Here is a 17956-nt window from a genome sequence, read left to right on the forward strand (position 1 = left end):
CAGTGTTGCCAAGTCTGACAATGGAAGAAACACATTTGTTGTTATTAAATTTGAGTAATTTTAGTACTTCAGCTTTAATTTAATTCACTATTTTTTTTTTTATCTACAGTAAGTGTTCCATTTAATAGTTATAATTTTATTTCGGATTTATTTTAATGCCAATATCCATTTATAATTGTAATATAACAATTTGTTTTGTTAATTAAAAAAACAACAACAACAACACATGCTATAGATCGAACATGTGACCAAATTTAACAGGAATTCCATACATGCAGAAAATCACATATTGCATACTGCAAAAATAGTACTAGTACTATGCTAGCATGCTAATCCAAACCTAGCCATCATATAAGGACAAATTTAGAGTTTTCAAGTTTGTATTTTGCGGGTGTGCACAAGCGTTATTTGTGCACCACATAGTCTAGACAAATTTAAGAGATTTTATTCCTATACGTAAACCAAGAAAACAGCCTAAATATACAACTATCTAATCTACTTAAACACAAGCCCTTCTGTACCTCCCATCAGTGCACCCAGGAGAACGCTCCTTTCATTTGAACTCCCTCTTCTGTACATTTCTAAAGGAACCGGCTAAATAATAGGCAAAAAAGGTCTGGATGGACAGCATTTGAATACTAGTTTTGTGATCACTGGCTCTGACTGAGCACTTTAAACACATACATAAAAAAGAACATTAAAAAACATGTATGTACAACTTCCCTTTGTACCAACATCTGTCATATTTCCTTGTCATAACTATGCATCTCAGTAGATTTCTTTGGATTGTAAAGAATAAACTAATAAACTAATAAATATATCACTATGCGGAATAAAGGTTTGCAAAAAAATATTACTAGTTGTGTTTTTTTTTTTCCGCTGGTTGTGGAGTCATTGACAAAACTTGCTGTTTACCACTTTTCACTTTAATATAATGAATTTGACATGACAAACACAAATCTGTACAATATTTACAAAGAAATATCCTTTACTTTCACAAGTAGGGTGAATTCAGATAAAATAGGCGACTTTTTTGACACTGAGATGACGGTCAACGAAGCCCTAATTAACTGAATCCACCCTAAGTTAAAAACCAACATTCATAAGTTAAACAAGTTGCAAGACATGGATACAGGTTGAATGACGCATCTTAGCTTTGTGTGCAGTTTAAATATGTTTTCTAAACAAATATTAAAAGCCAGATGTGTCTGACTGTGAGTCATTTAGATTGAATACTGGCTCACAAAGGGAAATGTGACGTTCACATACACACAGCAGTTAAATACAGGTGTCACCCTTCTTTTGAGCACTTAATCCCAGTCTATATAAAAAGAGTTGGCCTCTGTATCTTATGTCATAAATTATCATTACATATGTAATATTATATGCACCATTTGTAAAGCGTTTCAAAGGCACCATGGTATTTTAGTAAATGAGCACTGGCTACATGGCACCCAATATAAGACATCAGACCTCACAACAGTACAAGTATAGACAGACATATTAAAAAGAGAAAGAAAAAACAAACAGCAGCCTCTTGTGACTGTTGTCTCAAAGTCCATTTGACGTCTTTTTGATTTAAAGGGACAGTTATTATTATTATTATTATTATTATTATTATTTATTCATCCTCACAAAGGAAGAAATGAAGCAGAATGTCCAAGCTTCTCTTTTCCAAACAATAAATGCAAATGGAATGATATAAACTTTAAACTGTTGTGTGTTCCAGACACAAAGCTATCATATGAAGTCTATCAGAAGTCTTGAGTTATATTTGTGCCTATTTTGGAACTTGATTGACCCTTCAACCCATTTGGAACTTTTTTTTCTTTTTTTTTTTTTCTAAGAATTCTGCAGCTTGAACATTCTACAAATCATCTTCTTTTGTTTTCCCCAGAAGAGAGAAAGTCTTGACTCGGAGCATTGAGTAAATAAAGACAGAATTGTCATTTTATGGGCAAACTGTTCCTTTAAGATTGCATTGCTGTCCCAAAAAAAGTGGAAGATGCACAAAAGATAGCATTTGTGTTCTCATTATATACTGTACATACATGATATATTTCAGTGTGCAAAATCTTTCTCATGGCACCTTTAAGACCCTGAGCAAAAATCCCACAGCGATTCTTCCACAAATTTGTGAGAATCAATAGAATATCTTCTTTCTGAGGACTGAAGATCTCTGTGAATCTGTGCTGTGGATTTTACTGTTTTTCTCTCCATCCCAGACTCACTGGTACTCCTGAAGACAACAAACAACCATTAGTATTCCACTCTTCTACTTTCAGTGTAGGTGTACACAGACACATGCTGCGTCTGAATATGCTTATTTCCATACTATATATTATGTTAAAAGAGCAGTATGTCTAAATTCATTGAATTAAAAAAAAAAAAAAAAACCTTCCAGGAGAGGATTTGTGAATGGCCGTGAAGTGATGCAACATGTTAGATGTAGTGTATTCACAAATTTTTAGCCACTCTCTATTGTGGAAGATAATTGCCTTGATAATTGCCTTTTTCTGAACTCTGACTCGCAATTCAGAGAAAAACGACTGAATTGCAGGATACAAACTCAATATTGCGAGATATAAATGTGCAATTCAGAGAAAACATCACAACTGAGAGATATAAACCTAGAGTTGTGAATTAAAGCCAGAATTATGACTTTTTCCGAATTTATACCTCGCAATTCTGTTCTGCCACACAATGAAAAATGTAAAAGTTAATTGCGACTTTTTTTGCGCAATTCTGACTCTTTCTCACATTTGTGAATTTATATCGCACATTACTGACTTTTTTTTCTCAATTATTTTTTTTTCGCAATTCTTACAATTGTAAGAAAAAAAAACAGAATTTTGAAATGTAAACAATTGCGATAATTGTTTTTTTACGGAACATAGAATTGCTTGGAATTGAAGGGGGGGGAAATAATTCTGTGAAGATTTTAAGTTTATATTTAGCAATTTTAAAGTTTTTACATTGCAATTCAGACTTCTCTTTTCTCAGAATTCAGAAAATTCATGAAGTCACAGTTACCCTTTTTATTTATTTATTTTTATTCTGTGGCTGAAACAATCTTCCATACCTATTCAAACTATACTTATACCAACTTTTCTAGCTGTCAAAAACAGGTTTTGAACAAACATGCCATTTCGTACACAGCTAGAGTTTTTCCAGAACAATGTGCTCATACCTTCATGACTGAATGGACCCAGTCGAGCATCTGGTCCATATTGGTGTAAACACCAGGATGATCTTGTCTGGCACAACCCAAACCCCAGCTCACAACACCCACCAACATCCAGCGGTTGAATGAATACACCAAAGGACCACCGCTATCGCCCTTAGAAAGAGAAAACATGCAAATGTTGTTCTAATAACATGGTAATCGTTTTACCTAATGGTACACAGAAAAAAATTAGACCTACCTGGCACGCATCCACTCCTCCCGTCAAATAACCAGCACAGATCATCCTGGGAGTGATAGAAGCACCGTACACTATGGGGCTTGAGCACTGAGCTGTGTCTACAAGAGGGATCTGAGCCTTCTGTAACTTTGGAGACAAATTTCCTGCAGGCAAACACCCAGATAATGTTTAAGTTTGCAGGCGGTTTTAGAGGTATTTGATGTAAACTGAGTTTGAACAATAAGGGTTCTGTTAGAGAGGGAAAATAAGCAAGGAACCTTTTTCTGTCAGATGTCCCCAGCCGGTCACAACTAAGTTTTCTCCTCCTTTGAGGCCAAGATCTTGAGGTGGCAGACATACTGGCCTGCGGGATTCTGAATGTGAAAAATAATAATAATAATAGTGATCTTTACTCCCATTTGGCATGAACAAAAGAAAAACACAAAACATTGACCTTGAAGGATTGAAGGGATGTAGTGATGTTAAAATTATAGCTGATGCTATTATTATTATTATTATTATTATTATTATTATTATTATTATTATTATTATTATTATTATTATTATTATTATTGTTGTTGTTGTTGTTGTTATTAGTATGTCAATATTACCACAGCTAATAATAATAATAATAATAATAACAGTATTATTATAATAATATTCTTTTATGTACTGTACATGTACATTTCTTAATTACTTTCAAAATACTGATGGGAAGATTAAATGGAATGCTGTTATGTCGAATTAACTCAAACTTTTAGGTTTTGAAAGTCAAACTGTGAGTGTTGTGTGTGTGTGTGTGGTTGTGTGTGTGCGTGCGTGCGTGCGTGTGTGTGTGTGTGTGTGTGTGTCTGTGCGGTGATGTACCTCCTACAGTGATGGGAGACTCAAGTCGTATCATGGCAATGTCATAGTCGTTGTGTCCTGACGTGTAATCTTTGTGGACGATGATCTTGTCCACAGAAGAAGCTCCAGCAGAGCCCAGGTAAGTGTTTCCAGAGACTACCTTCCATCGGATCAGAGCCTTCCTACCCTCCCTGAAGAAGACAAGGACAATGTGACCTTCTTAATGCATTACTCGTTTAAGAAACACCCTGTATTAGTTCTGTTTACAAAGCTTAAATATATGCGTCAGGTAAGATGCAAACAATTCAGTTCTGAGTTCTCTGAGTACATTTTTTTGCACGGTGAATGATGAATGACGTACAGCGTACAGTTTTCAAACTGGGTGAACTTGTTAGGGCTATAAATGATTTTCAGAAATGAATGGAGTTTATGAACATATCTTTGAAGTTAATGATAAAAACATGTTTACTTCCATGACTCATGTTTTCCAAAAGTAACAGACACTTATGAGACTGTTTGCAGGCTTCAAAACAGCAGATCATTGGTTGTGTTAACTACCTGAATGAAGGCTATACAAAATATATAGATATACATTGATGAACCAGGTTTTAATGAAACTGCAAGGTTCTCATGAGCTACAAATGCAAATACACAGCACAAAGCAGCAACCTAAGTGCTAAAGCTATTTCTATCTGTTTTACCCCTTTTTATGTACTTTTAGTGGTATAAATAAATGTATTCAGCAAAATATTAAATAATATTGGATATTAAATGTAATAAACCCAAATTAGTTGTAGACCATACATATAATGCTCCTATTACTGTGATTATTATATATGAAATAATATTAATGATAATAATAAAATATGGCATAAATAATCAGTTAATGTAGATGTTATTGTTTTTAGGTCACCTTATTTTCAGTGTACCAAATTTAAATAATAATAATAATAATAATAATAATAATAATAATAATAATAATAATAATAATAAACAAATATATATATATATATATATATATATATATATATATATATATATATATATATATATATATATATATATATATATATATATATATATATATATATATATATATATATATATATATTATGAATGGTTAGCACATTTGTATATACTATTATTATCTACATTATGAAATATTATAGTTATACAATAAAAAAACTGTGTATCTTATATGAAAATATATATTTATATAAATAATAATTAGTTTAAGTCATTAATACATATTAATTAAACTACATATACATATGTTGATGTTGTTTAGTTAGTTAATTAGATAGTTGTTTGTTATTATTGCTATTTATAATAATAATAATAATAATAATAATAATAATTATTATTATTATTATTATTATTATTATTATTATTATTATTATTATTATTATTATTATTATTATTGTTGTGTTTTTGAAGTATTCATATTTTGAATTCAATCATTGATTTACTGTAGATGAAATGCCTGTGTGAGCTAAAGGGTTAAAGAGATGCATTTGCTTTGTAAGACTGTTTTACACACGCACCCGTTGAAGCAGTGGGCCGCAGTCACGACCCAGTTTGAAGACACCAGTGACCCTCCACAGGTGTGCTGGCCGATGCTCTGCAGGCTGACCTGCCACGGCCAGTTCTCAATGATAGCGTCCTGTCCACCTACAATCCGCTCCTGGTTTCTGGACAACCCACACTCCGCTGCAAAATAAAAACGGCCAAAGATACATCACACACAAAACGTGCCTGTCATCATAAGAAGAGAATAAAGTTGTATGTTCTAATAAAATGTAACAATACAAATATGTCATAGTATAAATATAAAATATATGTTGTTCCTAGCATAGCACTTCACAAGGGATAGTTTAACCAAATATGAAGCTAAATGTCTGCAGTTCTCATCTTGTTCTGTTTCTTTAAAACATGTGTTAGCATGTCAAATTGCCCAGTTCAAATGACTGAACACACCTCTGATGATGTATTGCTAGTTTTGTGCTTGTTGTAATTATCCATGTGTTCCATTATTGATAATTGGCTGTTTGATAATGACTGCATATTTACCTGAGCATGTTAATGTAACGACTTCTCCCTTACTGCATACTTTACTGAGAAAGAGAGAGAAAACATGGGAGAATGTCAGAATGCCTACAGGCAAAACTAATAATGGCTCCAGCAGCCCCCAAAATATGAGGAAACGTGATTCATACTTAAAATTTGACAACCAGAAAAAAGCCAATTCTTTTTGTCTAAATTGTAAACGACATATCTACTGCTTTATCATTTAAGGCCCTTCTTTTACTGAATTGTTTAACTCAAGAAGTGGAAAATCCTTTCAAGGCTACTGTATGTGCAGAATATATGAATCTACTCACAGATCTGATACGGTCGACTGGAAAGTCTGGGGTTTAGATGAGCCCACCGTACAGAAAGACATCTTCAGATCAGTTGGCAATGTACCCACTTGAACTCCACTGTAAGTGGGTTTACTGAGAACAGAAAAACACAAGACAATGGCATTGAGATCAAATGATGAGCTGTATTCTTACACGTATTTAGCGTTCTAATATGTTTACAGGAGGTTTTATTCCAAGATGGATATTAGTTAACTAAAACTAAAACTTTTATGAAACATACAACTCATGAAATAAAATATGAAAAAGCTGATCTTCTTTTAGTCAGCTAGTTGACACTAGCTATACACTATAAACCATAACAAAATAAATAAAACTAAAAATGAAATATTAAATAAAAATCAACACACACACACACAGTATATATAATTATTCTTATTTATTGTATTGTTATTACTAGTATTTTACAATGTGAATATGAATATATAAAATAATGGGAAAAATTATAATAATTATACATATATAATGGGAAAAATTTATAAATAATAATAATAACAAATAAATATATGTATGTGTGTGTGTGTGTGTGTTATTATTATTATTAATATTATTATTATTATTTATCATTTTTTCCCATTATATATATATATATATATATATATATAAAATTTATTTTTTATATATATGTTCATATTCATATAGTGTTAAAAACGAAACAAAACAAAAAACTATTATATATGGTAAAATCACGCAACACAATTACTAAAACTAACCAATATTTCAATGAAAACAGAAAATGAACAAAAAATAAATAAACATAGGCTATTAATAAACCCAGTAGTATCTCAGATAATAGAATAATCCAAGTTTGTTATTCTAATTTAATATTCTAAATCAAATAGTGTTGCAAACTTCGGGTATTGAAGTATTTCTGGTTGAACCAGGAAGTTGTTAAGTGTGTAACGCCAGTGTTTTGTGGACCAAAACTCACACTGAGTAGCCCAGCTGCTGGCACGCTGTCTCAGCATGTTGTTGGGTGAAACTGTCTGAACATACGCTTTTCCATTTATTCTCATCAGGCCTGAATATCTGCAGCACATTGCGGGATGTCATCAGCCGTACTGTAGAGACAGAGACAGAGAAACAGTTTTAAAATCTCTCTCTATATATATATGTATGTATGTATATATCTTTTAACATATTATCAGACAGAAATTAGGTTAGGTTGGGGGATCTGTCTTGTTTTTTTTTTCCTGAAACCAGACACACAGGTTCTAGCAGTGCTGACTGCATACATGTCGGTGAGCAGGTGTGTGTGTGTGTGAGTGTGTGTTTGTGTGTCTTACGGGGGAAGGTGGAGTTGGCTCCAAACTTGGTGACACAGGCTGCCTCGTCCTCGGCTCCGCTGCAGTCCTCCTTCCCATCACAGGCCTTCTCCAGCGGAATGAACTTCACTGACTTGGAGCAAAAATAATACTTGCTCTCGATCAACTGCTTGACTGTTTCATGAAGAGGAGAAAAGAGTAAAAGCAGCACTTGTTATTAAAGCAACCAACAATGAGGTTAAATGAATCAGTCTGTTTTTATTTCTTGAGTCACAACGGTCAGAGGGGTGACTAAATAACTGTTGCTGATGAGAAGAGAAGATAAGACTAAGACTCAATTTGTGACTCATTTTTATTGTAAAAAGTGAATGTGTGAAAGATCATAAACAGAAAATAGTAGGTCAATGTCCCTCACCCACATTAAAAACAAACATTAAAGAGGCCTGCCTCTCAACTGAACTGTATTCACAAGAATTTAATTTAATTTAATTTAATTTAATTTAATTTAATTTAATTTAATTTAATTTAATTTAATTTAATTTAATTTAATTTAATTTTATTTTATTTTATTTTATTTTATTTTATTTTATTTTATTTTATTTTATTTTATTTTTTTATCAGGTCAGATCATGTTGTCAACATTTTAAATATTATAAATGTTATAAAATATATTAATTCATAACTTGTTGATTCAACACATGTTGAAAATCTTTTAAATCTGTAGCATTCATATTTACAGGAAATAATGTATGCAATGTGTAAGAAATGTTATATATATATATATATATATATATATATATATATATATATATATATATATATATATATATATATATATGATGCTTTAATTAATTACAAATGTATTGGAATGTTATAAATGTATGTGATATACTATCATTATTATTATTTGTACAAAGTATTAATTGAAATGTTCACAAATTTTAAATACGGTTCAAGTTTTCATTTTAAGTATTAGAATGTTAAACATTTACATTTTCATGCTTTAAATTGTATCAATTCATACAATGCATTAATTGGAGATTTTACGTTTTCAATCCTATGATCTGTTCATGCTATTTTAAGTCTACCATATTAATATATATGAATGATAGCTTTTATAGTTTAACTGTTAAATCATTTTTCCATTCTATAAGTGTTTTTTCTCTTTAAATTGTCATATATAAGATGTATAATGACATATTTTAAGTGTGACAATTTGCCAATACAGTCTAATAACGCTTGTTCATTTAACTGCATCATTAGAAATGCCCGATAAATTAAAGCAGCCAAGTTTTTAGATTACATTTTTGAGTGTGAGACATAATCCTCCCTGAGCAATTTTCACTGGAGTGAAAGCAGGACAACCAGCCTCAGCCTTCATCATTTTCGGCTCAAATGAAATCCAGACGGGGTTCAAATGACCTAGAACTTACTGAAGTAAGCAGCCACAGCCACGATGGCCAGGACGACCACCACTATGAGGACTGTAATGATGATCTTTTTCTTGTTCAGCCTTTTCCCCGCCTGAGTCTTTGGAGCCGTCATGAGTTTTCTGTGTTTTCCGGGCCGAGCCGCTGGAGGAGAACACGAAAGTCAGTCGAAATCGGTACAGTGTGGTTTCTTTCTGGTAATACACCCACTTAAATCACGAGTACTGGGCTGACACATGAGACCAGCAACCCCAGACACTGTACCTTGTTGCTGTGGTGGGTTTAAGGGTCTGGTGTTCTCTTCGGGAACCTGAACTTCAGTCTGGGAATGAGAATAAGGAAGAGAGAAGAGGAAATCGAAAAGTGAAAGGTTATTTTCTTATTTCTTTCATACGCACAAACCCCCAAAGCTTTATGACTCAGCTGTAGCTTTCTGTAACGCTTTCAGTGTGTCACATGGAATTTTTTTTTGCTCCCAGTTGTTCTTGAAATCTCACACACTTCCTTGTAAAGCAGCCTACTCAGCTTAAACACGTAGGCCGCAGTTTACCTGCAGCAAGAAATAAACAGTAGCTGCATTTATTACACTCTGAGTTTCAGCAGCAGACCGCAGGAAGTTCATGAGGCAGAACGTTTGATAGATAGATATTATGTGTATTATATATTGATTCTTGGTTATATAATCCAATGGGCTTTTGCATCTCTTTCAATTTTACACCTGTTGATCCTGGATGGTTATGGAAAATTATATTAGTCCCAATGTTGTTATGCTCAGAGACCAGTACTCTCCTGACAGCTCAGGCACATTTCTCTCGTGTATTGATGCTAATATAATTTTGATTGTATCAGATCAGACATGGCTCATTGCAACCCTAATATAGACTGTTGTTTCTGTTTTAAGAACATTTTGAGAACAGTTTTAAAAACTACTACTAAAATATCTTTGAACTTTAACGTCTACTAAAAAACCTCTTCCTATTTACTTTAATGTGTACTTTATCGTGGCTGAAAAAACCAGAAATGCCACATCTGAGAGCGCGAGGTGAAACTTCAACATCAGCCAACTAGTCAAAACAATGACTAACACTTAGCATCAGTGTAACGGCTGATTCCAGACACCTCTGTCACTCAAAACACCCCGTAAAATAACAGTCGGAACAAACTGTTCCAAAACACGCGTCCAGTCTCAACAACAGCATGAGAATCTCCAGATAAACACCTCCTTTATCATTGTCGGAGAAGACATGAATGAAAAACAAGGCTTATTTGAATAAGGAAAAATGTGCTGTACTTAATATGCTGTACTGTAAGTTTATTCTTTTAAAGCTACCTTTTAAATTAATTAATGGAAATAACTTTAATCTACCGTTACTGTGTTATTACTATATTATATGTTCCACATATTTGGCAACAACAGAATTCCCTTGTGAAATATTATTTAGAGAGAAATAATAGAAATGGGTTTTTTTGGATTTTTTTTAAATGTCATTTTAACAATTTTAATAGTCAATAATGGCACAGTTTAACAGAAACTAGTCCAAATGCAAATGATCCAAATTCCAGTTTATTTTAATAGAAGCCTATAACTAATGGCACTTGTTCCTATCTAAACAAAGTCATTGGAATCACAACGTGATTAGCCACACTTTTTTAGTTTTACTAAGAAACCCTATGAACTGAGGTCAAGAATGGGGTGGGACAGCTTCCAAATTTGTGGTGCTTGTATGTGTTCACATGTACAACAAGTTCGAGATGCTTGATTGACTTCTTCAATGATGGAGTTGTACTGACACAAAGCATTCATCATGCAGCATCCACAGTGTTCTCAATACAGACTGGGTGTGTTCTTCTTTCTTCTCATCAACCACAATGAGATGGCACACCTTAAACATACATGTGCCTTCTAAAATCAAAAGAGATTTGATAATGGCTTTTCCCAAAAGGCATTTCCTCAAAACACTCCCTTGATTCATATAATTTTGTAACATCACAACTAAATAAGAGAGACAGACATAAGACAAACATACATCAGTAATTTGGAGAAAGAAAAGAAACATATATATATATATATATATATATATATATATATATATATATATATATATATATATATATATATATATATATATATATATATATATATATATATATGTATTTTTGTAATCTATTTATTTATTTAGTTAGCTTCTAAAATCATGTTTCTTATCTTTAACCAGTTGAATCTTGTGTGTTCATGCCTTGGTGACAACTCATAGTTCACTAAACACAAAACTGTATTTAAATTCACCCTTAAATGATTATAAAATTATATTATTAACATACTTCAACACATTACACATCCACTAGAGGTCAAAGATCATAGCCAAAGGGATCAGCAATCATCATAATTAAACTATTTGAAATATTATCCAACATTACAGCGCAATATGGTAATTTTGTAAAGTAATTTGTTGTATTATCACAGAAAATTACCTATCGTCTGCATTGGTTTCAGCATCATACTGTACGGTGAAATTTTGTATTATATTGATGAGAATGCAAATAAAATTCAAATTGAAAGGCTGACATTGGAATTTGAATCCCCCTTTCAACAAATACTGAAACCATTGAAAGCTCTTTGAGAGACAGAGACTGAAAGTGCAACTTTGTGTGAATGGGTCATTATCACATAATGAGATCTGGACAGAGAGAAACCAGAATGCAAACAATAAGGAAAGTTTGAATGTAAAAGGTACAACAACAACAACATATCTAAAACCAGACAGAACAGGAGAAAATGAAAGAATAAGCTAGTAAAACAGGCTCATGTCTGTTTCGGAAGAGTGACAGTTTACTAGAAACTATTAAATTACAACAAACAGTTGCACAAAAGCACAATGTCAGGCAAGAAAATGATGGATAGCTTAAACGTTTTGTCATTTAGCATGGTCTGTCCCATCCAGAATATCTGGATATTAGCTTATACTGTTTTTTTACAGCTCGGTCTGGTACTATTGCTTTGTGAAAGAGATCTAGTCATACACCAGCAATTATTGACTCCATGGCATGCCAAGTGTTGTTACTGATTTTACTGTACAAGCAAAAACGAATCATCGTTCAGGTCCCTTGAGGAGACTAGAAGAATACTATACCTACAGTAACAAACCCAAAGAGATTTCTCAGGTGAGAAAGTATCAAAGCTGACTCATGCCAAAGCAGATTAGATACACATGCCAACCCAACAGCTCCTTTCAAACGGCAGCCAAGCATTTGTTATTAACTTCCCAGTTTTGCAGTTAAAGCTTCAAGCATTTTAATCTCACTTGCACCTTGCAACAGGAACCAGGCCCATTCAAATGACTGAAATGTAAAGTAGGTGTTTTTGAACCAACATGGATGTTTTATGTGTAGTCTCAATATACTCTACACAAAGAGTAACTAACCAATCACATCCACAAATTATAGCTGTGATTATTCCTGCGCTATATAACAAGGATTATTATTATTGTTTATTTATTTTTTATTGCTAGATGCATCCAAACCTTCTTTATCAATGCAAAACCATCTCAACAGAACTAAAAACAATGACTTGGGCTGTTCCAAATATTTAAATTTTGTTTATTTATTTATTTTTATACTTTAAGTCCAGTTATCACAATTAACTAACTATGAATGGCTTTTGCCTCAGTAAACTTCTAATTTGCTGTAGATTAATAGTTAGTATGGTGGTTGTTAAGGAGTTAAATCTTAATTACATTCATGCCAAATTAGGCATTGATATGTGCTTTATAAGAACTAATAAACAGCCAAGATGCTAGTAATATGAATGCCAGTTAATAGTTGTCCATAAAATAAAGGGTTTCTCTAAGAAGTTAAGATCGCGTGACTTACATTTTCGAAACAACCCGTCACTTGCACGTCCACCGATGAAAACAATTCCAAACTGAACACCAGCACACACTAGAAGTGTCTCGTTCCTGAATGCTTCAACTGTACAGTATGTTTTTAAATAAATACGGTAGGTTGAGTGGATTATTCAATGACTCATTTATAGTCACGTTCCATCATGATTAATGGTGTCTTTTTTTATGAATTATTTAAGTGAATGACTCAGTTGTAAAATGTTCACATGTTCTGTTCCTTGAATTAATCAATTAGTTGTATGAATAACGAAAACAGTCACTTGCCACCTACTGGCCTAACAATGTAACCTGAAGGAGTCACCGAAAAATCCCCATTACGAACACAGACTGGTAGTCTGCATACTATATACTATCCTGCTATAAATGAAAACAGTATGTGAAAAAAAAAGTAAAAATTCATAAAACAGTAACGAAAAGTGTACTATTTCTAAAATGTGCATAACAGACAGAAACTTTATAATTCCATGGGGCCACAGGAGAGAAGTAATGAAAATGCATCTGATAATTTACGTTTTCACATGATAATGACATGACGGATGTACAGTAGCAAGGAACGCAACTGTTTTATAAACACTACTACTAAATATTGTAAAAAACTTAATTTTCGGTAAAGTTGCTTTGCAATGATTTGTATAACTTCTTATAATAGCAATTCATCTGCTGTCCATATGATTGTAAATCAAATGAGTTTGGCATGATATAAAGACCGGTGCAAGATAATAGCAAATGTTCAATAATTGCACAATTCTCGACAGATCCAACCATGCCATCCAAAAGTTTATTTTCTTCTCAAAATCACACAACAACACAATCTACACTTGTCAGTCTAGTGATCAGCAAAGTAAATGTCCTGCTTATCTTTGTTCTGCCTACATCAGTTTGTTCTTTGAGCATGTTCACACTCACCCTCATGGTTTTATCACTGCCGTCGGAGCGTTCCTGGAATCTGCCGGCCGTACAGACCTCAGCAGTATGACCAGTGGAGACCACAGAAGCCACTTCTATGCCAAAAGAAGACACCTCTTTCTGCAACCTTCCTTTTATTAATACACAATGCTTCTATTTTTCTTTGTCAGTAACTTCTTTCTCGTCTTGTCTTTCACTTAACAATTACTGCTACCCGATCTTCCCTAATGCTGTTTCAAACTCTCTACGCTGCAAGACTCTGTCTTTTGAAACGTTCCACCTATCCAGCTTCTGTCTAGTGGAGATTTGTTTGGAGTTTCCCAGCCCCCGATCAAAACCCTCACCTATGTAAGAGGATACCGCCCATCTCACCTAGATACGTCAGTCCTCCTGCTGCATTCACTTCCTCACTTCCTCATTTGGACGGTGCTAAATCTTGTGCTTGGTTGAGCAGGATTACAAGTTATTCTGGGTTCAGGGACGGTTTTTGTGGCTGGTTTTATACAGGAAATAGCCCTCAATTTCCCAGATCTCCTTTCAAACAGGTTTCGTTGACTATGACAAGTAGTTTATCATTGTAATTATGCTGTATTTTAAGTATTTTAATGAGGACAGCTCATGAAATAAATCTGTTAATGTAGATCAGGAATCTACCGGTTTGTCACAATGGAATAACTGACCATATCATTCATGTTGCTGTATCATTGCTCAAGTCAGAATGTATAATAACTCAGTGACCTCTTTCTTTAATAAGAAGATTTCAAATGTTCCCTTCAGAAGTCAGTGTTATACTTTTTATGATGGTGAACCTATTTTCAGATTTGATTTGATTGGAGTTACTTTATTTAAATGTACTTAAATTCACTTTACTTCACTGATTCACTGCACTTTACTTCTGAAAATGCTACCTATCAGTATACTACAGTTTATGACTGTGAAATCATTTCCACATTGGTGACCCTGGATCACAAAATGATAGTCAAAAGTGTTTTTTTTTTCTAAATTTATACGATTATACATATACATTATAAGATTTATGAATAAATAAACTTTCCACTGATGCATGGTTGTTAGTATAGGACAATATTTGGCCAAGAAACAACTATTTAAAATATGAATTTTGAATAAGAATTTCGAATATGAAATATTCATTCAAATATATATATATATATATATATATATATATATATATAGCCTTTAGAGTTGTTCAAACAAAGTCCTTAGCAACACTGCATATTACTAATCAAAAAATACATTTTGATATATTTATGGTAGGAAGTTACCATAATATCTTCATGGAACACAATCTTTAATTAATATCCTAATGATTTTTGGCATAAAAAATATCAATCAATCATTTTGACCCATATAATGTATTGTTGGCTATTGCTACAAATACACTAGTCCTACTTATAACTGGTTTTGTGGTCTAGGTCAGATTCAGTTTAGTTTGGTTTACCTTCACTTCAGTCCGTTTAATTTGTTTAATTTGATACAGTTAGATTCATTAACTTCATTTGCATGTGATTCATCATTTCCTCACAGATGAATGATAATGTAATCCTGTTAGGTCTGATGAAAGCTGCCTAAAACTAGTCTTGTACTATTTCCTTTAAGGAGTAAATTTACTCAACGTGACTAAAAAAATTGCCTCACATTTACATTTGACCTCATAATGGCAGAAACTCAATATGTACAGTACATCATGAATTAAACTTCAGAGAAATAAATAGAAACAATCAAATCAGTAAACTTTTCAATAGTCAATCAATCTGGTAAACAAACATAAAACTATTTATAAAATCAAGTGAACCAAAGCAAAGAACGCTTGACCCTGGAGCTCTGTTATCACTTTAATTTCATTTTTGTAGAGAGAGAGAGGTCTCTCATTGAGTGAGATGTAGAGAAAATATTCTCTGTGTAAGTTCTCAGTGGGAAAGTGATCATGTTTCTACAGGGTCAGCTCAGTGTGACCTCTTCTTGATGAGTATGACCCCATGATATTGGTCGACATCTCAGTCTTGTGTTAGGAAACTGTGTGTAACGCATTCCAGCGATTGTTTAACTCATACTGACTAGCCAAAACCAGAGCTGTTTACCTCGCTAAACATGTTGTTGAGACTGCTATCGTAACAAAGTTGCTCAGCAACTATTATGATGTATAGATACTGAAGTACATGCTACTCGATGACTCACTTTGTTTTTGTATTTCAAATTGCTTTAAAACTGAGCAAGAACGTGAAAAACAAAGCCAGTGAGAACATGAATAAGAATGTTGCTTAACTGCTTAAATATATAAAAAAATAGAAATTAAAACAGAGCTCTAGTTCTAAAATGAATGCCAGTCAAGTTGATTGAAAGGAATACATGAATATCCTGAAATCTGATATGCAGAAAAATCTGCTGAAACTAATTATCATGACTGGCATATTGTTCAATACCAATGCAAAAAGAAGGAATTGTCTGCAGAGATGCTGCATCATTACAGTAAAACCAAATTAAAACAGGTTATGAATCACTATTTATTTTACATAAATAATTATACTTAAGAAACTTTATACATTGCCATGTATTGAAACACAACATACTGTATGTATTGATGTACTGAACAATATTTTATTGAGAGGAATGGAAAATAATGTTTACATTAAAATAAATAAATAAAAATAAAACAATAAAGGATGGGACCTGAATATCTGGTAATTAATTATTTCTTAATATTTTTTCTTGCTAAATTATATTTGTAATCTTCCTGTTAAGCCCATGTAAAGCGGAACACTCTACTCACATCCCGCCTGATACAAATACACACACGTAGTACTAAACAGAGTTTACAGTAAACGTCATTTAATTAACTTTTAACAAACAACTTAATTAACAATTATGATGCTGCTATTAATCACAACCCATAGAACAATTACAAGTACATGTAAGCAATATCAGCTGTCTTACATATCATATGTGTTTTCTTTTTGGAAAACTTTTTCTGTCTTTTAAATTTAAATGAATAATAAATAAGCACGATGGAAAAACTAAGCAAGATCTTACTGTTTTGATCTGTATTCCAAAAGGATTTGATGTTGATGAAGACCGGCAGGATAAGTCAGATCACTATGTTCATGGAGATGTGTCTTCACGAGCCAAACCAGTATCAAAACTAACATACATTTCAGAATCAAGTCCCTTTATAACTGACCCTTGCCTCTGTCTTTCCTTTTTCCGACGAACTCCATTGTCCATATATCATGTCATCTTTTTTGTATTAGTATATGTTACATTCTGTGGAAGGATAGAAGGAAGTGCTCTTATTTTTCTTGTAGTGATATCTCAACTCAAATCCTGAAATCTCATATGGAGGAAAATGGGCTCAGATTACCCCATTACCAGTATATTACACAGAATCAGTGTTGAAGGAAGTATTTGTCTATAGATGTGCTGAATAATTACAGAAAAACCACAGTAAAATATGATGTAATAAGGGCTAGGTGGAGCTGAAGCCCCAGGGCCCGGAGATTGAGGGAGCCCGACGTGATTGGCTGAGGAGGAAAGGAAAAGTAGACCTAGAACTGATTGCCCTAAGGGAGCAGCCGAGCTTTTTCCCGGTGTGCCGTTTACCGAAATCCCACCATGCCCCCACATATTAGTGTCTGCGCTATTTCATTAGTGATAATAAGCAGCGCTTGCCCTTTTGAATCCCACACATGACTCTTACTGTATATTTGAACAGTAAAGTCTCTGATGTAAAGCTAGCGGAAACCAGATTGAATAGCGCCGACCATGTAA

At 33.2% G+C, this 17956-nt stretch overlaps 1 protein-coding gene across 1 annotated transcript; it reads right to left on the reverse strand.

Annotated features, from left to right (window-relative positions):
- Positions 1–1964: 1964 nt before the first annotated feature.
- On the reverse strand, positions 1965–14517 carry tmprss4a (transmembrane serine protease 4a). The gene is made up of 13 exons (XM_059515169.1): positions 14174–14517; positions 9630–9687; positions 9369–9509; positions 7957–8109; positions 7602–7731; positions 6632–6745; positions 6321–6364; positions 5795–5960; positions 4272–4441; positions 3683–3778; positions 3426–3568; positions 3191–3340; positions 1965–2239 (listed from the first exon to the last, which is right to left on the reverse strand). Exons 1-13 carry the CDS (start codon positions 14177–14179, stop codon positions 2228–2230), a joined length of 1383 nt encoding a protein of 460 aa, XP_059371152.1. The 5' UTR covers positions 14180–14517; the 3' UTR covers positions 1965–2227.
- Positions 14518–17956: the final 3439 nt, after the last annotated feature.

This window comes from Carassius carassius, chromosome 28, assembly GCF_963082965.1.
Source record: "Carassius carassius chromosome 28, fCarCar2.1, whole genome shotgun sequence".
NCBI classification, from domain to species: domain Eukaryota; kingdom Metazoa; phylum Chordata; class Actinopteri; order Cypriniformes; family Cyprinidae; genus Carassius; species Carassius carassius.

Coding starts and splice junctions, on each gene's coding strand:
- tmprss4a (XM_059515169.1), bottom strand. Junction 6,746..7,601: donor CAGCAGCTGGGCTACTCAGT/GTGAGTTTTGGT, acceptor TTCTGTTCTCAG/TAAACCCACTTACAGTGGAG. Junction 3,779..4,271: donor GTCTCCCATCACTGTAGGAG/GTACATCACCGC, acceptor TTTCACATTCAG/AATCCCGCAGGCCAGTATGT.